The sequence below is a fragment of the Perognathus longimembris genome, chromosome 9 (assembly GCF_023159225.1).
Source record: "Perognathus longimembris pacificus isolate PPM17 chromosome 9, ASM2315922v1, whole genome shotgun sequence".
Classification (NCBI taxonomy): domain Eukaryota; kingdom Metazoa; phylum Chordata; class Mammalia; order Rodentia; family Heteromyidae; genus Perognathus; species Perognathus longimembris.
The window spans coordinates 63716413-63743871 of record NC_063169.1 but is presented as its reverse complement, the minus strand read 5'-3'; the positions used below and the strand labels follow the sequence as shown (position 1 = coordinate 63743871).

The following is a 27459-nucleotide window of genomic DNA, read 5'->3' as shown; positions in this document are numbered from 1 at the left end:
TTATTTTCCATGGAACTTCCCTCTGTAATTCAGGCCTGGCCTAGTGCAATAGTACCAATTTCCATTTCTCGGTGGATAAGTGAGAATGATTGCTGTGATAACCATTAAGCAATAGGGGCTACTAGCATTGGTGGAGAGGAGAAAGTGGAAAATTGTCAGGGGAGATGGAAGGGTTTGGCATTCACTGAAAAGAGACAAAGATGTGGACAGAGGAGGAAGCATAAATTCTCTATGTACGGGATCACACAAACGACAGGAACTAGAGACTGTATGTAATGCTGTAAGGAGCTAAAGCGGGCCTAAGGGTTCCAAACAGTGGTGATTTCTATATGACCACGAAATATGGGCATGACATGAAGCTGATGCTTCTCAGGAACCCAGGCCCTGGGTTGGGGGCGGGGGGAGCTGTAGATCTAGTTCCTATGTGGTCCACAGAGGCTGGGAGGAGTAAGGTGTTTGTTCAGACTGAGCCACCATTTCCATCAAAGCAACCCCCCCTGTGTTGAATATCCAGTCTCCCTACAGAAGAAAACAGACTAGCAAAACAAAACCAATACTGTTCTTAGCCTAAGGTCCCTCAGATGAAGACCCAGGAGGGCTTCCGGGCCGGGAGGCACACGGGCCGCTTGAACAGTGAGGGCCACTGAACCCAGTTACCACATTCTACGGCGTTCAGTTTGGGATGGGGCTATTATTGTTTAAATCTTCAAATAGGCTATATTTTAACTAATCAGTTTCAACCAGAGACACTGTCTGGCTCCAGTAACCTTTATTCATTACTAACTGGAATTTGGAATTGCTCCTAAGTTTTTCCTAGTGACCCTGAGGATTGAAACCCACGGATGTAAGGCACAAAAGCGCTGCCACTGATCTATGCGCCTAACCCCCAGGTCACAATTTCAACCTGGAGTCACTTGGTCCCCTTACTTTCTCATATACAAGTATATGAAATGTATGCCTACCTACACATACCTTTCATAAAGGAAAGTAGTCCCCATATGTCCCCATATCTGTGAATGAAGGCAAATATTTCAACAAAAATAAAACATTTGATTCATTATCCAAATGTCACGTACTGGGGCTGGAGATCCGGGTCTGAGGGCTGCTGTCCCTTTGTTTCTTTATGAAAAACAAAAACAATGACAAAAAACTCCCTTTGGCTACAGTAACACTTCAGCTTTCTGATGGTTAACTGGAGGTAAGCATCTCACAGACTTTTCTGCCCTTGCTGGCTTTGAACCACGATCCTCAGATCTCAAGATTCCAGAGTAGCTAGGATTATGTGTGAGCCACCAGCACCCAGTGCCCAAATATCAGATTTTTACCCATCATATTTGATCAACATGACTCTGTCTCTCTCTTAAGTAATCCACATGATGATAAGTTATAGTCAATGTATGTCATTTCTTTCAGTATATGACATTTTTTTTGTATGTGGTGGGCAGATTGTATCTGAGTGAAAAAATAAATAAACACACGTAAATATTCTTTTCCAGCAACCCAGCATTCAGCTCTTGTGTCAACTCACCAGAATTAAGCAAAATGATAGATTTGAGGCACACAAACTCCTCTCCCTGCAGATTCATCATACGGAACCGAGTCGACGTGGCCAGCAACATGTCAAAGATCTCCACCATGCCCTCTACACATTTACCCTGATTCCTACGAAAACAAAGTGTACAAGGCATTAAAGCACAGACAAGGCTTCCAGAGGGCACAAGGTTCGCATGCATACAAGTCTACCAGCTCCAACTCTGTTAACAGAAACCTGCAGCCCCTCCTCTTCACAGACGACCAGCATGCATTTGAATTGGAGGAGGTCTTCCAGCAATAAAACATCCTTGAAACCCACAAAGATCTTCTGTAAATAAAATATTCCCATTTCAGCTCCTTTAAAAGAATGATGGGCTAGGTGGCTGCCAAACCTCTTGTGTTAAACATGGAAATTTTCAGTAGTCAAAAATGATTATGAGTCAGATAACCATTTTCTCTAATACATGTTTATAGATTTCTTGCTGCATTTTCGACATTGTAGTCATTAGGAGAAGAAAGAAGTGCTCCTTCTCCCGAGCTGTACATACATAGGCTTCAACTAAGTCCCCACACGTGTGCTTTGCACAACATTTGAAGTCCAGGAAAAACGACAGGAAGTGTGGGCTGGTATTGGACTGGAATCACTGCTGTTGCAAGTGGAGGGTGGGAATGGGGTTGCTGCAGGTGGCATTCAAGCTGACACTAAGAGTCTTCCCATCTACTCAGATTAGACCCATGTTGATGCGGAAGCACTTACCATGGAATTCTCCAAAGTTCATTGTGCTAAGAGGAGAGCGTAGCAAGACACAGAGATGGCATTTACTTATTAGCTATAGATATCCTGGTAATAGAGAAAGACAAAGCCATAAAGGGAGAGGTTGGCCATTTGCCCTGAAACATCTAGAAGACAACAGGCCATGCACATTTTGCTTTGACTGTGAAATTGGGATCCACAGGAGCAGAAAGGGAACTTCCAAAGCTGCGTGACTCAATGGGTGAATGCACGCTGGTCAGACCAAAGGTATGTTAGCTTTCATGGAAGATATTGTATTGAAAGGAGTTCAGTTTGTTATATAGTCTAATTTTTTTTAAGTAGGAGGAAAAAAAATCTTCCTAGTGAAAAAAACAAACAGGGAGAGATGGAAATGTTTGGAGCATGAAGCTTTAAAAATAACAACTCATAGCCAAAATAGAGAAATGTTCCTTTCCCAGTGGAGAGTCTCTGTTTACTTAACAGACTGCACACCGGCAGGGGGCGATGGCTGGGTGTGGGAGGGAGCCTGCTCACCTGCTGCGAGCAAAAGTTCAGTTCAGAAACTGGGAACGTTGGGCTTTGCAATCCTCCCTTCTTCTTCTTCTTCTAGTCCCTTTTCCCACAGGTTCCCACACTGCCTCATGAAGAGCTCCTTCTTAACCCTTCCAGAGTTTTGCTCTCAGCTCCTTTTGATGAAAGAGCCATCCTCTGATTCCCACCAGAAACTGCTGTCCCTCAATGTATGCCTTTGTCCTGTACTACCTACTAAAAGATAGTGTCCTCAGAGAGAGTGTGTATCTCCTATTCTCACTCTAGTTGCACCGTGTGTGTGTGTGTGTGTGTGTGTGTGTGTGTGTTTCCTTTAGAGAACAAGACAAGGACATGAAATAACCACCGATCATAGAGACAGCATAGGAAGACTCTGGAGCTAGCCTTTGTGGATGGAGCACGTGTGCTTCACGTGTCTGATCTCTCACCACCCATATTCCCTCAGATATGTATTACAATAAAGATTTAACTTTCTAGGCTATGCTATAAGAGGCTAAAAGTGTGCATCACCTTCAGAAGAATGAACTCAGTGCCTTTCCCAATGGGAACAAGTTCGTTGATGTAAACCCTGAAGTTGATCCATTATTGGTATAATACATAAAAAAAAACTGATATGCTTGAATGGGCCCAATGGTGTTTTCCATTCATGGCGGCATGGTGGCTGAATGCCAGTGACTGGCTGATGACATGGTGCCCAGGTGTCACTCCTCAATATCATTACAACTTGGCAAGCAAAGGTTACAATGTGGGCTAGGGAGCAGGAAGATGCGTCAACTTATAATTCGCCACCAATTTCTGTGGCCCTTGAGGCACTGGCCACCAGCCCAATGCAAAGGCCCAGGTCGTTACATAATGTGGTCAGCGCTGCATGCCCAAAGCCTTGCCCGGATGTTCTATCCTCACTCTGAGAAGGAAATCAGACTAAAGCATCTCACTCACATTGTCAAGGGGCTGAGTACAATCACAGCATTCAAAATCAGGTGAATACTAAGACTCAAGAGACATGACGGGATGAGATGATTAGTCTCAAACCCTGAGATGCTCCTGAGGCCGAGGAACACGTGGGATGGAGAAAGCGAGCTGTATTTTTACAGGAAGTGCAGCATCACTCGGAGATCAGAAGAAGTCGTTTATGAGGCAGAGCAGCCTATGACTCCCACTGTGAGACGTGACAGCCTGCAACGACCAACTCCTTCACCAATTATCACCGTCTGCTTCTCAGAGCACCTCGAAATCCCCTTGTGGGGAGCCTCATTCTGCCACTAGCCTTCTTCAAACGCAGTCCACTTGCGCCTAAGTGCAACGGGACTTGAAAGAACATGTGCTCATGGCAGGCCCTGGAAGTTTCTCCTCTATAAAAATGGAAGCCCAAGGGTCACCACTTCCTGCTCATGGGAAATAACGAACTCTGATGATCAACCTGTGCTGTGTGTCATCAAAAATCCATCTTCCAAATCTGTATTACACATTTGTACCAACTCCAAAATAGAAAGCTGCCCATTAGCCTCCCTTTGTATAAAAAGGAAATTGATCAATGGAAAGTGAGAAGACATTCAATTTAGTTGTCCTGGGAAAAAATGGAACAATATGATAAGAAAACAGAGTTAGAAATCAAGATCCTGTTTCAAAATCCACAGGGGCGAGATCAGCTGTATTTAAAGAACGTCAGTATTTTTTATGGTATAAAACTCTCTTAGCCCATGCTCTGAAAAATTGTGATAGCATAAATATTGATATGACCAAGAGTTGTACATAAACTTGTGAAATATGGAAGAAAAGTCCTAAAAAAGGAAAAACGGAAGCAATGTGTCTTGCAAGATGCATATTTTTAAATGAAAGTGGTTTAGCTTAGGCTTGGGAGTCTAGATGCCTGGGTTCAAATCCTGGTGCTGGTGTTTACTATGTGGTCTTACATAAATTATTCTACCTGCTCCTGAATGAACAGCTAGACTAACCCAGATCAGGCTGTAAATTGAATAAGATATAATGAAGCCAACGTGATCAAGAAAGAAATTAGAACAGGAAGTGGCTTTCTGCCCTATGAAATGTTTACTTCCTTAAAGAAAGGTTGCACTGAGGTAGTCAACAGCAATCTGGAGAGCCTTGGGATATCATTGCAAAATGTCTGGTCTGAAAGAAGTTGATAAGCAGACCACATACCTGAAGGAGTGATCAAGAAGTCACACACGTGGTGTACTGTGGGCGGAGTGGCTGCCATTAGTAAAACATTACAAGAAAGGGGCAAATACAGGCAAGATCTGCCTTATTCTCAAGCAGGAATCAAAGAGCAGGGGGAAAAATCAAAGATCAATCGTTTCAATGTTTAAAAAGCTCATTTCTAGCCAAGAAATATTGAGATGAAAGTGCAAAGGGCTTTTGGTGGAAAAGTCCCTGTAAGATTTCTCAGTTCACAACTGCTCTTCTCATCCTGAGTCCCACATCCAAGGGCTTAGCAGGCATGATTGCGGCACTCTGTGGTTAAGACGAGTTTAGATAGACCTCTGTTGAACAGGTACTGAATTCGGATTTTATTTTCCCTGCCATGATTCCCTCAACAACAAAGTGGATCACTACTATACACTGCTTATATTGTACTAGAAATTCTAAGTAATATAGAGATGATTTTGAATGAATAGAAGGACATTATCAAGTAAAGCACCACTCAAGGAACTTGAGCCTCGGTGGATTTTGACACTCTCAGGAGTCCTGGAAGCAACCCTTTGAAGATCTAGAAGGTTGATTGCAACCCGTCCCAAGGCAAAGGGTAACAACAGATGGTGTTTTGGCCTTATCCAAACTTATTGCTTCAAATAGCCTCCAGGGAGTCATTAACAAATCACGGAGGGAAGGCCAAAAGGATGTGGGGAAAAGGGAATATTCACACACTACTGGTAGGAATATATACTGGTACAATAGTTATGGAAAATGGCGTGCAGAAATTAAAAAAAAAAACTGAATTGAAGTGTGATCAATCAAACCCACCACTGGGTGTAAAATGGAAAAGAAATGCATTACTAAGTTGAAGAGATGTTTTCACTCCCTTGTTTCTTGAAGTATTATTCACAATAACTGAGATATAAAATCAACCTAAGTATCCATCAGCAGATGAATAGTTAGTGAAAAGGTTATTCACTATTCTAAGTGAAGTAGGCCAGATACAGAGAGACAAGTGCTATATGATCTCATCTGTAGGTGGAATCTAAATAAGTCTACCTCATAAAGGCCCCGAGTAGACCGGCGGCCTGCAGGGGCTGTAGAGAAAGGGGATGGCATCTGGGAACATTGGTCAACATACTGTCAGACAGGAAGAGTAAGTTTAAATGATGTATTGCACAACATGGTAAACATAACTCCCAGCAAAGCAGAGTAAACATGAAAATTGCCTAGAGAGAAGATTTATGCACACACACCATAAATCAAGGATAAGTATGTGACACAAATGCTCACGTTAATTAGCTTCATTTAGCCATTCCATAATGCATGCCTATTTAAAAGCAACATGTGGTGCACCATAATTATATACAATTTTATTTGTCAGAAAATAATAAAATAGACTGAAGAGCATTATTCTACAGAGTTATGTCTAGGAAAGGACTCTGAGTCCTTTCAGATTATATGTAGAACCAATAAGAATCAAATAGAATGGAAATCTCTGATGTTTCTGAGACAATTGTACTGCCAAAGAAATACGATTCTGAAGCAAGAAGAAAACAAAGCCTCTGACTGCTCAAGTCTCCAACCTTCAGGCTTCAAATGTCCAATGACAGGAAGCACAGTGAGCACCGCACAGTCCACCAAGAGGACCACACTTCCCGGGTGTCCAGGGGGAACGATGGAGAGCAAGAGCTTCCAGCTGGAAAAACAGTAGGTCCCAACCAAAGAATCTCCTAGTACCTTGGATTAGATACCACTTCAAGACTGCCCATCAGAAATATATAGCACCTATAGAAGGGAGCTATGAAATCTTCCCCTCTATGATTTTTCTGAGTGCAAGTTTGCAGGGTAGCAATTTTGCCCTGCTCCTTGTTGAAGACTTGGTGTATTTGGGTAAGGCTGGCGGACTGTAGAAGATGATGTCTTAGGCTTGGTAGAAAACCCTGCACATCACTGAGAAACCTCTGAGCTGGATGCGTTGGTGGGCTGCTTTGGATCACCTCCTTGGGGACAGTGCTGTGGTTGGGAGATTAATGGATATTTGGTAGCCAGTGGCAAAGACTGCTGTATTCACCAAAGCACTTTTCATTTCCCTTCTAAAGTTCCTCCTGAACAACGTTTCCCAGATTCCCTTGCAGGAAAGAGTAGCCATGTGACTGGGCTCTGGCCAATGGAAAGCAAGCAGGAAGTCTCGACATTGGTTCTGAGGTATAGTCAAGAAAGATGTATGGGGCTGGGAATGTGGCTTAGTGGTAGAGTGCTTGCCTAGCATGCATGAGGCACGGTGTTCCATTTCTCAGCACCACATAAACAAAAAAGGAGAAAAAAAGAAAGGAGTATGAATTCCTCAGTTCTTTCTCCACCTACTACCCGAGTGTAGAGTACTCAAAGACTTGTAGCTTGAGTCTAGAAGGATTATGGGTCCCTCAAGAAGGTTGTTTATCAAGGAAGACATTAGACAGAGATCAGAAGAACACCAGATGTTTCCTTATTGCATTGAGCTGCTGAAGTCTGATGGACGTCAGATTCTTTGCTATCTGAATGGATCCCCTGCTCCCCACAGAAACACTGGCGACGCAGTGATGTCCTTCTGTCTGCATACATGGTTACTGGATGACCAAAAGCACCAAAGGAATGTGTTTGGATCCCTTCCAACTGGCCTGATAAGGAAAGGCAGAAACAAGCATTTCGCATTTGGTGTGAGTCTTAGGGGATTGAACGAGTGAGCCGGAAGGAAGTTCCAGGAAGATTAAGCTATAGTGATTAACTAAAAAGTCAAGAGATGGAAGGAGACCATATGAGCAATTACAGGTGACTATATGAGACACGCCTTGCAGATGCCCTTACCTCTCTTTGAGACAGTGGACATGGGATGCCTTAACTTATCAGTAACTAGCTTTTGTTTCAGCATTGGCTCCATGACTCATTCTTAAAACAGAGTCAGATTTATTTTACTATCGGGTGTATGTGTGAGAGTTTCATGTGAATATTCTGGGTAAACCTATTACTGATAATCAGACTTTATGATCTATAGAACAACTAATAATGTCAAAGGCATATACTTCAGTTAACTTCACAGCCACAAGACTACCCAAACACATACACAAATAGCAAACGGTGTAAACATTTCATATACAATACAAATAAGTAGACTTAGTGGTAAGAATAGCAAGTAATACAAGTGTCAATATGACAAAACAAAAGGAGAGATGGGAGAAGATAAGTGATATTTGGGGTCTGGTGAGGAATCCACCAGGTTGAGCTTTGTATTTATGAGGAAAGATGCTTGCAAAGAGGGATTAAGCAGCATGAAGAGTGTTTGGTAAGAGGTTTACCAGGTGCTGCAGGTGACACATAGGAAGACCATTAAAGCCTACTGGTGGACGACATAATCAATACTATAAATGTTCTGATCTAACGAGTTTCTTGTTAATGTGCAAAGAAGAGTGCAGGAGAGAGTAGAATCTGGAGGAGACTGTAGGTTGGGTAAGGAGGTATAGCCACCAGCGTTAGGAAGAACAAAGAGGAGAAGGAAAGGAGGAGGGAGGTAGAGAAGAAAGAGAGAGATGGAGAAGATATTTTGAAAATCCCTCATGAAGGAAAGCTAGGCTGAGGTGAATGACTGTGTCTTGGTCAGATAAAGGATTTGAAGGCTCCTCTGATAGTGTATGATGAATCGAAAGAGATTTTGTTTAAAGCAAAAAACTAGCAGAAAGAGGGCAACTCACAGAGGTTTGTCACTTGTCAAGAGAAGAGGACTTTCTTTAAAAAGTACTGAGTTGCTGGGCACCAGTAGCTCATGCCTGTAATCCTAGCTATTCAGAGGGCTGAGATGTAAGGATTGTGGTTAGAAACCAGCCCAGGCAGGAAAGTCCACGAGTCTCTTATCTCCAATAAACTTCTCAGCAAAAGCTGGAAGTGATGCTCAAGTGGTAGAGCACAAGCCTTGAGTACAACGAAGCTCAGGGACAGTGCCCAGGCCCTGAGTTTAAGCCTGAGGACAGGACCAGCAAAAAAAAAAAATGCTGAGTTTAAGGTTCCACAGGACTATCTATGGTCAAAGATAACCATCAGAAAACTGAAAATGTAGGACCAAAACTTGGAAAAGAAAGGTCAGGATTAATTACATCAGTTTGGACCAGATTTTTCCCACTACCAATAGTATGTATCTTTTCAAACCAGCACATGAAAATATAGCTCATATTTTTGAATGGGTATTCAGTGTTTCTCTGTATTTATATTTATTTAAGTGCTGCCTTACTAAGAGGAATTTCTATTATTTCCTATTTTGTCTACAACAAACAATGTACCATAATTTGTATAATTTCTACACTTACAAAAGTGAAAAAAAATAGGGAAAATCCTTCCTATATAATATCAGACTGAAAGGGTAGAAGAACCATGGAACATTTTACTCAGTTTCAGGAGGATTATGCCAATTTTCCTAGCCCTGTAGGAGTGTGTTTGAAATATCTGCAGATAGAGATTTTGAAAATTATCTGAATACAGAGTTGAAAATGGAAAGGAGAACATGTTCATCAGGGAAAAGAGGGAAACAGAGAGAAGGAGATACAGAGAGAAAACGGAAGAAGAGAGGGAGTAAAGAAAGAAGGAAGGGAAGAAAAGAACGAAGACAAAGAGAGGAAGCAAAAAGGAAAGAAGAAAGAGAAAGGGAAAAAGGAAGTAAAGAAAAAAGGAAGGAAGGGAGAGAAACCAACAGAGAAATAGGCAAAGTAACAGAGTAGGGACAGAGGGGTGGAGGAAGAGGGGGATTGAGGACAGCCTGGCAGAAGGAAGACATTTTAGAGCAGCACTATTGGTGGCATGAGAAGACAATGTGGAGCCAACAAGAGGGGGGATGGATGGAGGACCTGATGCTGAAAGTTCAGAGGACAAGGTGGTCGATGAAGAAGGGCTGCGGGCTCGAAGGGAGGAAGGAAAGTCTTGGGAAGCGGGTGAGAACAAGGGCCTCCATCATGGGAGAACGCATCCTCTTCCTATCTCCAGACGGAGAGAAACAATACTGTGAACACGGTGAGTGGGACAGGTTCATGGGAGTGCTCCGCCTCCATGGTTATCATAATGGAAAGGGTATTCTTTGCAGAGAACATGGGGGTACACTGGAGCTGGAGATTTCTGGACTTGGTGAGCCTTGTAACATCCGCTAGGGCCCTGGGACTTGATCATGCTCCTAGCTCTCCAACGATGATGCCCTTGTGGTGTGCTGGACGACGTTTTTGAACAAGTGCAACTATTCTAGAACTTGCTCTGGTGGCTGCTTAGACTCACCCGACCTTTCCTCCCTGACCCCTCCTCCATCGGCCATCTCTTCTGTCACAGCACAGATCCTCCCCAGGAAGACTTCTCTCATAGGCTGCCTCCTCTGCTCCTCTCCCCCTTGGGTTCAATCCTTTCCTCCGAACTGGGCAATTGTCCTTCATGGCAGTGCCCACAAACTACTTCTGTGAAAGACCACAGGGCAGAGATTTTTGGCCTTAGAGGCAGACCATCTATCTTTGTAACATTTACTCAACTCTGATGTTTCAGTGCCAAAGCAGCCATAAACAGTATGTTACCCATGTGTATGGTGGTGTACCAATAAAACTTTATTTACAAAACACTGACAGGCTGAATTGGTCCTATACACAGCCCTTCACTCATTCCTGTCATGAAGTGAATGAACTTATTGAGCACTGACTTTGTGTCCAAGAATAGTGATGGGTGGGGCAGGAAGGAGCTTATCATCTGTTTGTCTGGGTAGAAAATAGCTTTAAGAACTAAAACAATAAAGTTTTGGAAACCAAGTAGTAATTAGTGGTGTGACTGTGGAAGTTATGGTGTTTTACCATGTACAGTGATAACAACAACAACATAAAAACCAGGGGCCTTTAAGGTGAGGGAGATATCTGCATGGACCTTAGAGAATTAGGGATCTGAAGCCCAGAGAAACATTTGGATCTGGAGATGGAGCTCTGCCAGGGGAGAGGGGCCAAGCGTGCAGAAGGGGAAGAGAGATGGCGTCTGGGGAAAGACAGCCCAATAGGAAGATGGGTCAGCAAAACGCATGGAAGAGGCGATCAGCAGTGCTGACAGTGGAGAGAACACAAGGAAGATAAGTCTGAGGGTGGGGAGAAGATGGAAATGCTATCCTAGCTTTTCCAGTAGCCTTGAGTAGCCTGGAAATGGAAGCAAAGAAAGTAGACACCAGATGTGGCTCAAGATAGAATACTGCCTCTCAAAGCACAGACAAATGTTGAAGGCAGAGATTCTAGAATGCCACCTTGCAGTAAAGGATAATAAGGTTAAGGTGGGACCAGGAGGAAAGTAAAACCAGAAAATCTGTGTGTGTGTGTGTGTGTGTGTGTGTGTGTGTGTGTGTGTGTGTGTGTATGGGCAGTGTCCCTGAGATTTTTTGCTCAAAGCCAGTGCTCTACCACTTGAGCCACTGCAATACTTGCAGCTTTTTTTTTTTTGACAGTTAATTGAGATAGGAGTCGCATGGATTTTTCTGCCTGGGCTGGCCTCGAAGCACAATCCTCTGATCTCAGCCTCCTGAGTAGCGAGGATTTCAGGCATTAGCCACTGATGCCTGACCATAAAATCATTTCCAGTAGAAGAACAGGAGTATGTAAATGTCAAAGATCAAGCAGGCTCCGTAGGACTAAGGAAGGGAGAAGTACAGGCTTGGCCTAGGGTCTATCCTCTTCTTTAAGATAGTGCTGGTCAGAGGACTCGTAAGGTGCAGATGCACTAAATGGAAGAGAGAGCAAGTAACTAAAATGTACAGTCTTAAGAATATCAAGGTCCCTATTACCAAAACAAACCCCCAAGCTAAATAGCTGGTTCAGAATTGACAAAGGCCTGACTGTCCGGATAAATGACCAGAGCCTGTTTATTTTTTAATTATTCAAAGACCCTTTGCTCAGCAACTTTGAGACCTTTGCCCCTGAAGACTATTCCAAAGGCAATGATTCACAAGGCACAGGATGGGTTTAGCGTTCTCCTTAGGAGAGCATGTCTCTATCATGCCCAACCTTCTCTGTGACCTTAGGTCAACCCCATGGCCTCGGGTCAACTCCTATGCTTACAGCTTAGTACCCTTTAGTAAGGGCTGTACAAGCTATAGGTCAAGGCGGATGAGCTTAAGATATAACAATAACTATCAAGAATGTCATTTCTCTTAGAAAAAGTAGTGCTTAGGTAGGAATTAAAGGCAAATGGAATTTAAAAAATAAAAAAGAAATCACAAATAGAAAACAATTTTTAAAGAAAAAGCCAGATGATCATCTCATAGTTATTAGAAGAAAATGGATGTAACCATGGTACATGATTCATTTAGTCAGATTGGATTTCAAGTGGAAATGACTTAGTCTATTACCTTGAGAAGAGTCGTTATGAGACAGAGATCCAGAGCTCTCCTCTGAGAGCCTGAGGACTAAATGCACCGAGCAAGCCAGCAGCATTTTAGAAATGCAAAGTTCTCAGAAAGTACATTTAAGTCCAAAAGCTCCTGCTGATGGAGCCAAAGGGAAGCATGGCTATGGGAAGGAAGTTCCAGCTATCTGGTTCCCTTAAGTCGCCATTCACCTGTTGGTGCTGCATTTTTATCCTCACCACAGAATCTATGATCAAGAGATGCTGACCACTGAGTAGATTTCCAGTGAAATGAAAGAAAAGGAAGTGACACAATCAGGAGGTCCATGTTTAGTGAAAATGAAGAAAAGAATAAGTATTTCTCTCTGGAAGTGTTTTTTGAGACCTTCCTTAGTGAGGCACAAACTCACTCATTCCTATCATACATGACACAATTCATATCCAGCTCCTTCCAGAACCAAGGTCTTGTTACTCCTGCCTCCAAGACTGTACCTGGTATAAAACAAAAGGATCCTTCCTTCCTTCCTTCCTTCCTTCCTTCCTTCCTTCCTTCCTTCCTTCCTTCCTTCCTTCCTTCCTTCCTTCCTTATCACTCTTTACCTCTATCTTCAAGGATGGATGTCAGCCTCTCAGTATTACTGTGAGCTTGTGCTAAAACCTGATCACGTGACCATAACTGAGACCTGTATTTCCCACCCATGAGGATTCTCTATGCATCCATGCTGGTACAAATGGTTGTCATGAAAATGATGCAGGAAATGTTGGATTGACCTACCTGAGAGATGCATCTGGATTTGAGCGGCCAACACGTAGTCAGAAAATGGGCCCGTTATCTTTATTAAGTTACCTATCACACAGAAGTTAAGGCTTTATGGAACTCTTTGCTATTCACTTTTCTCACATCAGGATGTTGATAGTCAAAAAGAGTTCTTAAGCCAAGAGATATTTTCTAATAAATAGAACAAGCCTCAACATGCACTCTTTTCTTATACTTTTGGGTTCTAAAGTGGCAACAAGTTTTTTTTTTTAAAAAAAGAATGTGGGAGTTGGTTGTTACAGATGCTTCTATCAGCACATGTAAAACACACTTCTGGGTCTGAATGGCTTGCCAAAGGGAGATGGGCTTCGGCACTTCTGCAGATAATGACCCACTTGAGTCTGCTTGTTCAGTGTATATCGCTTAAGAGCTAAAGTAAATCCCTGGGGAAAAGTTCTCTAATGGCTGTGACCACTCCAATATCTAGTGGAAGAGAGACCTGATCCTTCTTTGACTACATTGACTACACCCACATCCAGTCTCTTCCATGTGGAAGAATGCTACAGAGATTCACCTTTCAGGGCATGTTTCAGAATCCCATAGGGTAATTAGGTAGTTTGTCCATTGTACTAGCCAACTCTGTCAACTAGAAAGAAGAGAAATGAATCATTTTCAGTATGTACCGGGTCAGGATCTTTGATATTGCAGTTTCTGAGTGACGTACTGGACATTGGAGAATGGTCCACGCATAGTCTTCCCCTCCCGCAATGCTCAGGTTACTAAGGAAGCAGGCAATAAATACATATGCACACAAGGACAAAAGAAAGTGAAACTACTCATTATGACAAATGGCAAGGAAGTAAAGCAGGAGGGCTCATGAGAGACTCCAGCAGAAGGAACCACCTCGATGGGGGGGGGGGGGGGGGGGCTGGGCCACCGAAAAGGCCTTTAGCAGGAGAAGACTTTCAATTGCAAACTTAAGAGCCAGGAACTAGCCTGAAAAAAAAATAAAGATTGGGAAGAATGGGCCAAAGAGAGGCAGATGTGGATTTTGGAAACCAAAGCGTGGTTGAGGGGTTGGAGAATCTGCGAGAAGTGACCTCAGGCCCAAGTGGCCCCAGGAGGCTGGGGAAGCAGTGGACTGACTACCACAGGAACCGGAAGGAAGCTGAATCCCCAAGGTCAACAGAGGCCCTTGCAGCTTCGAGAGTACAGTAACCAGGATTTGAGTTTTGATGCTTTTGGTACTGTTTATTTAGGAGTTCCAGAATTTGCCGACGAGGAGTTCACAGGACAATTAGCTCTTCCAATCCTTATAGCAGGAGGAAAAGAAAACTCTCCTCCTCTTTTGGTGGTGTTGGTGTTGGAAGTCAGAGCTCTGTACTGGGTAAGCGGGCAGCAGCTTTATGACTTTGGCACGCCTCAAGCCTTTCTTTGTCTTTACTTATTTTTCAGACAAGGTCTGAAAGGTATTTTTCCCAGGCTGTATTTGAACCCTGATCTTCTTACATGTGCCTGTCACATAGGAACCACCCACTCAATTCATTTGTTGAGATGGTATCTCACTAATATGCTTCTCTTTGTGGCCTTGAACATCCATCCCTTCCATCTCTACCTGTTGAGTACCTGGAAATACGGACACAAACCATCTCAAGTTCTTCCTCCTTTTTTAAGCAAACAATTAAGCCAGGTTAATTTTACAGAAGTACTTTCAAGCGATACCAGTTCATACCTAGAGAGAATGGTAGCGGTAAAATTCACATTTCTTAATCTGGTCATGCCACTGGCCCAACTTCTTGTGCACAAAGAAAAGTAAAATGGAATTGTGCTGTGGCCATCAAAAATGTCTGAATTAAATCAGTGCCTTTTCTTTTGCTATTTCTTTCATATAAAACTTGATGCTAGAATCTACCCTTTAGATACATACTGCATTTACAATAGTGGGGCTGTTAGGATCTCTCAAACTAGCAAGTTGGGGGGCCTCCTTTGGGCTTCTCACAGGTGCCCAGTCACTGGTCCAGTGAGCATGTGCCAAGCTCATACCAGATCCTAAAGGCTGTGCTGTTCATTCATTGCTAAATGTCTGTGGCACTTACACTTAGTGGTAGAGACAGGTACCAGACCTATAATTATGCAGCAAAGACAATTTCTGCCCTGCACTGGTGTCTCGTGCCTGTACATCCTAGCTACTCCAGAGGCTGAGATGTGAGGGTCACAGTTCAAAGTCAGCCTAGGTAGAAAAGCCCATGAGACTTTTCTCTCTAATTAACCAACAAAAAGCAGAGCTGTGGCTCTATGGTAGAGTGTCGGCTTTGAGTGACAAGGGCAAGTGAGAGTGTGAAGTCCTGAGTTCAAGCCTCACTATGAGAAGAAGAAAAGAAGAAGGAAGCAGAGGGGAGGAAGAGGAGGAGGGGGAGGAAGAAGCAGCAGCAGAAGCCTCCGGTTAAAAAATGGAGCAGAAGCTTCTGGTTAAAAATGGAGCAGGAGAAGCAGGCAGGTTGGCATGGGAATGGCCCTTACCAGCTTGTCCTTGAGGGGGCGATGTTCAAACTGAGGCTTGAATGACCATATGCTGTGATATTATGCAGACTATATTTGTTTGGAGAAAAAAATTTACAGGATTTTTTTTTAAAATCAGGATTAAGTAAGTAGTAGCTATTTTAACTGCTGATTTTATGGCAAGGAGTCTTCGGGCTTTGAACTCCAATAAGGAAGACCAACAAATTAAAGTATCCCACTAAAGAGTGCAAGAAACATAGAAAGAAAGAATCGAATCCGACGTGGCCTGCACACGGTCCCTGGGACGACACCTGCCTTCCCACACTGGAGTTGAAATGGAATCGGGAGAGTCCTGAGCTGCCCTGTAAACTGTGTCACCAGCGAGGCCTGCCAAGGTAACTGAACATGGCAGAACTTCTCCATTGTGTGTCCACATTCCACCACATCCTAGTAACCCTGGTTTATTAACAGATTGTCCTTCCTTCAAGTCAAGACTCTCTGTAATTCTTTTATTTCATTGATTTTAATTTTTTTCTCTTTTGTAAGTATGAACAATCTTTGCATTGTCTTTCTTCTCTCTCTCTCTCAACCTGTCTCTCTCCATGTGTCTTTCTGTCTTTATCTCTCTGTCTCTCTGTCTCTGTCTCTGTCTCTGTCTCTGTCTCTGTCTCTGTCTCTCTCTCTCTCTCTCTCTCTCTCTCTCTCTTACAGGGTCTTGTGTAGCCCAGGTTGGCCTGGAACTTGTGATCCTCCTGCTTCCACCTCCGAAATAGTGAGATTGTAGGTGTAGACTACTAAAGCTTGCCACCATTTACTTCTACTTTGTGGCTTTATGTCCCGTGTTTCATGCCATTCTGATCCTACAATGACAGTGATCCTGGAAGTGCAAACAGGGCAAGAGAGTTCCACAAAATGACTTCCTAGAGAACCAGCATGTTAGAAACTCAGCGACTTTTTAAAGACGGTGAACAAGTTCAGTCCTTTAATTCCTAATCTCCACCTCTAGTAACCACACTTCTTACAATACTACACATTACCTCTTCATCGTAGCACTGGCAGTACAGTACCGGGGAAGCTAGGAAGCCCTGTAGGTCCACTGCCCGCCCTAGCCGTAGTAATGGCGTAGCGTTAGAGCAGAGGTTTATTGAACTACTACCAGATGCTTGTAAGCACAGTCTAGACACTGTCTAATCAATGAATGTTTACAAACTCCTCCATACAGAAGTGTATATTACAGAAAGGAAGACTGGGGCCCAGAGAGCTTGTGTGAGTGACCCGAGTTAGTGGTGGCCCTGCCGTGTGGCGTGGAGCTGGGGGGCATCACAGATCGCCACCCCTTCTCCGGCTGGGCACACCTCCGTACCCATGCTGCCATCCCCAGCAAGCTCTGGGGAACCCCCGGTGCATGCCAGCATGGAGAGCCACGCCCCGCTCGGGGTGGAGCGGCCATGGCTGTCAGGCTTGGAAGAGTCCGGTTTGTTCTCTAAGTTAGCAAATCTGTCCCGCGGCCAGGTGTGTGTGTGTGGCCACTCCTGGGCTCCGACCTGGGACCCGGTATGGACTACAGATGTTGCTGCCCTTGCCCATCTTCCCGGCCCTTCGGGGAATCACTCATCTGCCTGCTGTCACCACTGTCTCTCCGTGCATGGCAGCACCGCCGGGCACCGCCGCATCCCCACGCTCAGGGCGAGACTTGCTGCCACCCCTCCTCTGTCAGGGATGTAGATTTCATCAAGATCATAAACACTCTGTTTCTGTAACCGCCCCTGATAGGACCTCGGATTATATGAGAGGTTGTATGTTCTGGAAAGACAGATTTGTGTCATGTTTTTCTCTAGCTACTTAATGCCTGAGAATCAGTCATCAATAATAATGATTAGTGGTGCAGCCCAGACAATCCCAATCGCCGGTATCAATCCTCACTTTCCTAGTGGGAAGATGTGATTTAAAGTCCCCAGAGGACTGTTCCCAGGACACACGAGACACTGGGCAGAAAGCACACGGCTGAACGACAGCCATGACACGGCACGTCGGACAGCCTTCACTTGAAACCTGCCTGAGCTTCCAGTGGCTGGACACCAAGGCCTTCTACACAACACAGCACAGGAGACATTGGGATTCTAGCTCATGGGCGCTTGGTAGACACAGAGGCAAAAACTGAGAAAAATTCTCTAAGCTTCACTCACAGCAAGCTCATCAGTCCTTGTGAGACTTCCAAGTCAGATCAACACTTTTTGCTCCAAGCAGAAGGTATTTTATCTTTGGGTTCCTGCATACTGACACTTGCAAGATAGACATGCACGATGCTTCGATGCTTTCTATGGAGACACGTGTCCTCTCGTCCTGACTAGAGAAAGCAAAGCGTTCAGGCCACAGTACCTATAGAAATGACATCCTCAGTCTGCCAGAACAACCCTAAGGAGCCAAGGCCACTACTGTCATTTCCAGAAGCTCCTTTACAAAGCAAAAAAGCCAAGTATTATTTTACAGTCCCCTCAGTGATTGGCACTACGGTATGTTATCTTGGAAATAACTGGTAAACAAAACTTAAGTCCATTTCTGGGCTTTTAGAAAAACATCGTTATCTTTTCTTCCCCAGCCTGGAGTAGTTCCAAGGACGGCTGGCTCCTCTCCTGTCCTCCAGCCCTCCACCATGGTTAAAATGGACTCAGAACCAGTGCAAACAGGGTGCTAGCTCCAGTTTGCAGAAAGCTGACGAAGCCCTCGAAGCAGTTTGCCTTGCTCCTACCCACATCTTATTGTAATACTTTGGAGTCTTATTGTGTTGTAATTACATGCTATAGAAAACTCCACAAACATCTGTTTCAAGGATTCGGACCATGACTCTTTGCTAAAACATTTCAACTCCATTTTTTTTTTTTTCCTGAGGATACGATCTCTAAATGTATCTGTAAGAGCCCTCCACAAGTATTTCCATTTCACATTTCAGAAAACTTAAAAATGATGCAGGTTCCCCACTTGGTTGGTGATGGATGGAAAGGGTTGGCCCTAGGACTTGTGTGGGTTCTTATCTTCTCCTTCCTCTATGTTAGCGTCATATTTGATTCTGACAAAAGAATATTGATAATATATATATATATATATATACCTGAGAAAGCATAGTAGCAATAAACACCCACTTCTCTAGCAGACACCTTCCCTTTTATTTCCTTTATGGAAGGTGTTATTTGTAAAGGCCTACTTTATCAATATTTCTTTATGATTAAAACCTTTCATAGCTGGTTGAAGATAAGCTTTCCAACTCAAAGTAAGTATTTTCTTACGTTTACTTAGGAAGCTTGTAGCACTGGCTTTTTGAGTCTTCACCCATCTAGAATTAATGTGTTTTCATATGATGAAGAGGATCAGACGTCTGTTTTGATGTAAGTAGCAGACTGCCTCCGCACTTCACCTTAATTATTCTCCCTTTCTCCTAAAATCGCTGAACCATGTGGGCTTTTCATAAATGTATGGTTGGCATCTAAGCACTGTTTCCAATGTGTTTATTTTACATCTATATTTTATGATTTTTATAGCTTAGAGTTTTGTTTTGTTTTACCCAGTCTCCCATTCTTCGTCTTCATCTTTATTGATTTATTTTTTTGCCGGCCCTGGGGCTTCAACTCAAGGCCTGGTCACTGTCCCTGAGCTTTTGTGCTCAAGGCTGGCACTCTACCGCTTGAGCCACAGTTCTAACTCCAAGTTGTGGGGCATTCAATTGGACATAAGAGTCTTCCAGGCTTTTCTGCCAGGCTGGCTTTGAACCATGATCTTCAGATCTCAGCTTCCTGACTAGCCTTTCAACCTTTAGATTCACTGTGCGATAATATTCCTTGACTTTTCCAGACAGACTTTAGCATGAACATAGGATTTTGTATGTTATAAACATTATTCTAAATGCATGATAGTTCATATAAACTATCAAATCATGGCTCGTTCTCAGTGAACTTAAGCCATGGAGTCTAGAGTTCCCAAACATATAACACATTCCAGTCAAGAATTACCTAGGTAGATACTATTCCATCTTAATGAGTACAGAAATCGCCATCTCAGGCACAGATAGAGCACTTAGAAACGCTGACATTGTTCTAGGCTGGTAGTGTAGGTGGGGTGGCTCCCACTGTAATACCACAACTAGGAAGGTAAGGCAAGAGGATCATGAGTTCAACACCTGCCTAGCCAACAGACTGAAATTAAACTGCACCACAAGACAAAAACAAAACAATATCAACTTTAGCATATTACAGAAAGAATCAAAACACAGGCAAGTGGTATTTTAAAGCAAAAGGTATTTCTAGGGCAAAAGGTATTTATTGACAACAAAACCAAACAAATCACAAAATGCCCACCTAACCTAGAATTTAAACTGTCCATTAAACAACCCTCAGATGAGCCAATGTCTTGTGTCTATGATCTTAGTTACTAAGAAAGCTGAAGCCTAGAAGATCAAACTTCAAACCAGTCCAGGGAAGAAAAGCCTATAAGACTCTATCTCCAATCAGTCAGCAAAATGTCAGGTTAGAGGCATGGCCCAAGTGGCAAAGCAGCAACAGTGCGAGTAAGCCAAGCAAGCATGAGGCCTTGAGTTCAAACCCCAATATCAGGACACACCAAAAAACAAACAATAAAAAAACAAGAGCAACTCTCGAAGAAAGGAAAAATGAAATACAAAAGTGATGATGTTTAAAAAAAAATAATGGTGTCAGAAGCAAAACATACCTGAAACTAGGGCACAAAGCTAAAGTCGTGGTTTGAAAAAAGTATACAGGAAATTCAATTCCTATATTGTGCAATGAAAAGAAATGAATCACATGTCAATTCAAATACCTAGAGGAAGAACTGAGATGTTCAGGGACAGGAACTGCCGGGATGGGGGAGGAGGGGGAAGGAGGCAGGAAGAAGCACTGTACACTTAGATGGACTTGTTAAACTCCAGCCCCTTGTACAATCTTTCCACGTTCAGAAAAAAACAGCAATTAAAGAACTTGAGAAGGACTTAATCAAGCTGGAAGTTTAACTTAATGAGTTAGAAAGCAGAAAACCAATAGAAGTAATTACAAAAACGTCAAGTTAACTTCTTTGAGGAAAAGAATCAACAAAATAGGGAAGCCACTTGCTGATGTACATTTTCTACAAGAAGGATAAATACATAAAAAAAAATTATAAGGCTGAAGTAACCGTCCAACCAAAGGTTGTTTTTTAAATCATTTTTTTCAACTCAATGCAATAAACTTGAAAACTCAGATGAAATGCAAAACTTTACTAGAAAACTTGATATCAAAAACTGCAACAGGAGGGGATAGGAGGTCTAAAGACTAATGTGGCAAACAAACAAACAAACAAAAAGTTTCCAAAGAGTTCCCTTAATAAAAAGACACCAGGTCCAGATGGCTTCGAAAAAAATTCTACCAGTATTTAAAGCTAAATGATCAAATAAACCCAATGCTACTGACATATTCTAGGACACAGGAAAAGAAAAGTTCTAAACTCTTTTTGTAATGAGGATCTAACGTTGACAACAAAACTTGTTAAGGACTACACACAAAAAAATAATTTCATACCAAACTTCCTTATGAGTGTGTGTGTGTGCGTGTGTGTGTGTGTGTGTGTGTGTGTGTGTCTGTGTCTGTGTCTGTGTGATATGTTCCTGCCTGTACTATGGCTTGAAGTTAGGGCCTCAAGGCTTTTGCTTAGCTTTATTGCTTTAAGAAAAAAAAGTGAAGAAAACTAGCCACTTCTAGCTCTCCACAGGGTAATTAGAGGTCTCTCAACTGTGTGCCTGGACTGGTTTTGAACCTTGATATTTAGATCTCAGCCTCCTGAGTAGCTAGGAACCACCAGTGCCTGGCTTTCTTAGGAATGTTGATGCAATATGATTGTCACCTTTGTCCTAAGGAACATAGTAATACAGAAATACCAGGGAGCTTTCACAGCACAAATGTACAGGAATTACAAAGCATTGTCCACCTTTGATATTGTTTTTACAATTTGTTCAATAGTGTTAAGCAAGTTAAAAATGAATATTTGGATACTTAGGGACAGGGAGGAAGAGGTAAAGCAATGTTTATTTGCCAATCTACAATTGTACATGAGGAAACATCAAATGGAGTAATGAAAACCAACTCTAAGCATTAGAGGATTTTGTAAAGTAGTAATCTATAGCAATAACATGAAAAAGCTAGTTATCTACCAACATAGAAGATATCCAGTTAAGATATGGAAGAGAATCTACCATTTCTAATATCCATATGCTATGCATTTAGCATTTCTGTATGGTACATAACATATCATAAATAAAATATGTATATATTATTTAAAGCTATATATATATATATATAAAATAGCTAGCCACAATACATAACATATTGTTTTACTTTATATATTACATATTATAAAATATTTTAAGAAAACTAACAAATAGAAATATTTATTTAATATATTTATTTGTGCACATAATAACAGATTAAGTAGGTGTGTAGATACTGTTAAAACATTTCTAAAATACACATAATAAAACTTAACAATCAAAAGGTTTAAGTTACTTTGTTTTCAAAGAGGAAGATCCAACATCATAAAGATATCAATACTCCTTCAGCCGTATCTCAATAAAATTCCCCATATGTTCTTATGAGTTCACCCAAGTTAATTTTAAAACTCATAAGGAAAAAAGAGACAGGAAGAATAACCTGTTAAACTAAGTTTAAAAATAACCAAAGAGTGATATTAGATGGAATGCATATCTGATTTAAAAACATTTGTAGTTTCCAGAAGTAAATCTATGTGGTATTAATTTTCAAATAAACCACTTTAACAGATAACTAAATTTTCAGCAAAACACTTAGTAGTTTTAATATGCAATGAAAGCTACATTTCCCCCTCCATTGAGAAAACATTGACTTTTAAAATCAGTGTTGGGACAAGCTGAATAGCCATTTGGAAGCATGACTGTCAATCTTTGACTTCACTCTATAAATCAGAAAAAAAATATGATTTTAAAAGTTCTCTTAGCCAAGTGCCAGTGGCTCATGCCTATAGTTCTAGCTACTCAGGAAGCTGAAGACTAGAGACGGAGGTTCAAAGCCTGGAGACAGCACAATCCCTGAGATTCCTATCTCCAACTAACCACCAAACAGCCATAAGTGGAGCTGTGGGTTCAGTGGGAAAATGGACCCACCCTCTCCATTCCTTGTGTAGCTATTATATTCGCTCCACACTTGGAACTATGAAGTTAAGTCTCAGAACTCTAACTGGCAATTCGGATCTCTCTTCTGAATTCTAACGTTCTGTTGGACATAACATTCAGGATGGCTTCCCAATCCATCATGCCCAGGGAAAACCCGTCTAATTTCCTGACACCCTTTCCAGTCTCCCAGTCTATCAAACAACGTCATCTTTTCCGTCATACCATAACACACATATACACACAGAGAGTCAGAATTCACTTTCTTCCAAGGCAAATGACAAGGCAGATGACAAACCTGTCATCATTTGAGCTATACATAGTAGCTAAGTGGTGTCTTAATCAAGTGAGAACCATCCATTCTTGTGTGTTTGGTATAGAAACCTAGTATTGAGAGTGCCTTCTCACCAGTAGCTCACGTCTGTCATCCTAGCTACTCAGGAGGCTGAGCTCTAAGGATCATGGTTCAAAGCTGGCCCAGGCAGAAAAGTCCGGGACACTCTTGTCATCAATTAATCACAAAAAAATGTCAGAAGTGGAGCTGTGGCTTAGGGGATAAAGCAAAAAAGCTAAGGGACAGCACTGAAGCCTTGAGTTCAAACCTGTGTACTGGCACAAGAAAGAAGAAAGAGAGAGAGGGGGGAGAGAGAAAGGGAGAAAGAGAGAGAGAAAAAGAAAGGAAGGAAGGAAGGAAGGAAGGAAGGAAGGAAGGAAGGAAGGAAGGAAGAAAGAGAGAGAAAGAGAAAGAAAGAAATGAGAAAGAGAAAAGAAAGAAGGAAAGAAAGAAAAATAGATGATAGAAAGATGATGGATGGATAGACAGATAGATAGATAGATAGACAGATGATGGATGGATGGGTGGAGAGAGAGAGAGAGAGAGAGAGAGAGAGAGAAGAGGCAGTTAAATGTGCCTTATCTTAGCAGGTTTATTCCATTCTCTCTTCCAATGATATATCCATGGAGGAGTTTAGAACTGTGTCAATAGGGTGGTATAAGCATGCCAGCATACTGGTTCTCTGTTGTGCTATGAAATCAAAGAAAATACCACAGGTGCTTTTACGTGTCTTTTCTATTTGATAAAAATGAAACTACTGGGAATATGGCCTAGTGGTAGAGCGCCTGCCTCGCATACATGAAGCCCTGGATTCAATTCCTCAGCACCACAAATATAGAAAAAGCCGTAAGTGGTGCTGTGGCTCAAGTAGTAGAATGCTAGTCTTGAACAAAAAGAAGCCAGGGACAGTGCTCAGGCTCTGAGTTCAAGCCCTAAGACTGGCAAAAAAAAAGGAAAATACTGGGGAAAGTAACAATGGGAATATTATAGGACTTACTGAAACTTTTATCCTTATTCTTTGTACTATAGGATCCCACAGGGAGATATCAAGAATACTAGAGCAGACTGGAACTGAATTATAGACACAAGGATTATGTGACCATGACACTAACAATAGACAATTCCAATTTCTAACAAGAAATGGAAATACTAACTCTACTGTTTCTTTTGAAGCCCAATATCTATCCATTCATAAAATTAAGAGCTGCTGTGGCAGAAAAACACCCAAGCAAGGCTAATAGGTTGGATGACAGCCATTTCCCCAAGGTGTAAACTGTGCTTAACTACATGATCAACCCTGGCCAGTGTCTTCTGCCTGCCTCAAAAGGGCCAACATGTGGAATTAATTTGCAATGCATGTGTGCTTCTGTATATTATATTTCTATGTAGGATACATATGTATGAATACAGTTAGGCTAAATAATCTACATGGAAATACCAAGAATGAATGAGTTTGGCAATACAGGCATAAAGCAGGGATTTTCAGAACCCAAGGCCATGAGAGAGCAATGAAGGAAGATAAATTAGGTATGGATGATAGAACAATGTAACAAAGCCCTTGTTTTGATTACATTCATTTGCATCCTAATATCACTCCACCACTGGCCAGCAAATACCCAAGGGCAGAGTTGCCTCTTCCGTCCTTCCCTCCTTCCTTCCTTCCCTCCCTCCCTCCCTCTCTCCTTCTCCCCCCTTTCCTCCCTCCCTCTCTCCTTCCTTCCCTACCCTCCCTCCCTCTCTCCTTCCCTCCCTCCCTCCTTGTCTCTCTCTCTCTCAACCCTCCAGAACTACACAAACAGTCACAGATGCTTTATGCTTAATAAATACTGGTTGAGTTACATGAAACAGAGTCCAACCCATAGACTTGGAGGGGAGGGAGTCATCTCTTCTTCTAGATGGGCTTTGACCATACTCTTTATAAACAAGAAACTGGGGACGTAGCTCAGCGGAAGAGTGCTTGCCTAGCATGCCAAAGCCCTGGTTGGATCTCTCCAGCCCCTAACACTATAGGGGAAATAATCTTTCCAGTGTCAATATAGAAAAAGTATTGACATGCTGGGTGCTGGTGGCACATGCCTGTAATCCCAGCTACTCAGAAGACTGAGAGCTAAGGATTGCATTCAAAGCCAGTCCCAGCAGGAAAGGCCGTAAGACTCTAATCTCCAATGAACCACTACAAAACCAGAAGTGGCACTGTGATTCAAGTGGTAGAGCACTCGCCTGGAGTAGGAAAGCTCAGGAATAGGACCTGGGCCCTGAGTTCAAGCTCCAGGACCAACAGGACAAAAGGTAATGACATAAAGTCCGTTATGGGAATGAAATTACTTGATCATCCCCGTAGTATGGGTGATTTAAATCACAGTATTTTTCAAATTAGACTGTCAAAATATTATTTGGATTATACCTTAATCAATTTAGCTGATGTTAAGAAAAATAAGTAGCCAAAATAAAGCAGTGTATAAATATATAAGAAAAGTCAAATTAATCTCCTATACAGGATTAATTAGTTGGTTGGAATTATGTCTTTCTCCCCTTTCTCCCCCCAGAATTTTATATTGACTAAGTGGGTCCTTACTGCTTACTGGCTTAATTCTCTTAAGGGTTTTAAAACATGTAAGCACATGTATGCATGTGCTTAATATAATGATATATATAATATACATAATGGCATATATATAATGTCAGACAAATGACACATTAAGTGTATGTGTAATTCAATTGGGTTTTACTCAAATATTTGATTTTTTGTTTTTTTTTGGCTTGCCAGTCCTAGGGCTTGACTTCTATGCCTGGGCACTGTCCCTGTGTCCCTGAGATTTTGTGCACAAGACTAGTACTCTACCACTAGTAGAGCCACAGCTTGCACACTTGTGACTTTCCTGCCCGTGGTGGCTTCTAGCCACAATCCTCAGCTCTCAGCCGCCTGAGTCGCTAGGATCACAGGTGTGAGCCACCGACGCCCAACAGTATTTTTACTTACGTTTTAGTCAGAAGTCACAAGTAATTATCAGCTTGGCTAATTTCTTTCCTTTGACCCCAATTATCTCATTCACAGTTTACAGTTTTGTATTCCTAGAATTTTTCAGGGAACAATCCCAAACACTTTTAGGAATTAATCACTTAGTGAGCAGCAGTTGAGTGATGAAGGGCTCAGGTCACAAAATTTGACAGATCCAGGGTGAAAATATAAACAGCGAGGCTCTTTCCTACCTACATTCTCATGCATTGTGTGGAGTACAAAAGAAAACCCAGAATAGGACCATATGTGCTAAAGAAAGACAACGGTTATTGGCTTCTCTTTTCATTTTTCCATCCCATTCTGTAAACAGGTAAAAACTTGTGAGTAGAGTTGTTTTCTTTCTAATTTATTTTAGAATTGATGAGTGACACACATCTTTCTAAGGCATAGTGTGATTTCTCAGTACATTCACACATTATTTAATAGCCAACTTGGGTATGAATGAAGCAGAGGAATGCAAACCAATGTGCACAGGATCCCAGTATTTCTAGAAAGATGAGGAGGAAATCTGGCATACTGATATACTTGGGGCTCTTCGAACACAGGACTGGCTTTCCTAACAGGTGGATTGCTCTCTATACCTCTCCCCTACACCTACTCAATGGGTGAGTGGTCTCGCCTCCTTCCCCATTAGCTCCTAGCTAATGGGGAAATTCTGAAAAAGGGATGCAAAAGGAGGCCAATTTATCCGTGTCCTCCAAAACATGTGTGGACAGATTACATTCTGAATTCATTAACTCATCTTATTTAAGAACACTCTTTTGTTTTCCAAGTTAAAACAACAACAACAACAAATCCACAAAGAATTTAAGGAAGTTTTATGTAGGGGAAAAGCCAATAATATTTTTTTAACTTGCTGGAAGCATTGTAAGGGGTTGCATATTTTTATTTGTATTTTTTCTGAAATATTTATAATAAACAGCTTAAAATGAAAATGGTCTTGTTTCTAGAAAATGAAATGTTTTTCCATGTTTAAAGTGAATTTACCAGGAGCAAACAGCAATCTGTTCGTGAGTAGAAGGGGCAAAATATTTTCTCTGGTACAACAGCCTGTTTTTTCTCTTAAAGAAGAGAATTTATTCCTATTTCATGCCTGAGAGTAAAAGAACTTTCTGTTGTTCAATATTACTTCCTTCAGGCAGTCTCCTGATGGGGCAAGCCATGGAAAGAGCTAGAACAACAACTCTCAGGCCAGAGGTTTGGCGAGAGACTATTCTGCCTGTTGAATTATTCCCTGCTTTGCAAACACATGAATCTTTTTCTTCGTTTTACATTTTTTTCTTCTTCTCTGACAGTGAACAGGAAC

The 27459-nt window shown here is 42.1% G+C and overlaps 1 protein-coding gene across 7 annotated transcripts in view; it reads right to left on the bottom strand.

The window, feature by feature from the left end:
* The window catches only part of Esr1 (estrogen receptor 1), a 321561-nt gene that overhangs the window by 33136 nt on the left and 260966 nt on the right, over positions 1-27459 (bottom strand). For all 7 annotated transcript variants that reach the window (XM_048354300.1, XM_048354303.1, XM_048354302.1 and 4 more), the window contains one exon: positions 1529-1662. In XM_048354300.1, coding sequence (XP_048210257.1) covers positions 1529-1662 — 134 coding nt within the window. The remainder of the gene's footprint in view (positions 1-1528; positions 1663-27459) is intronic.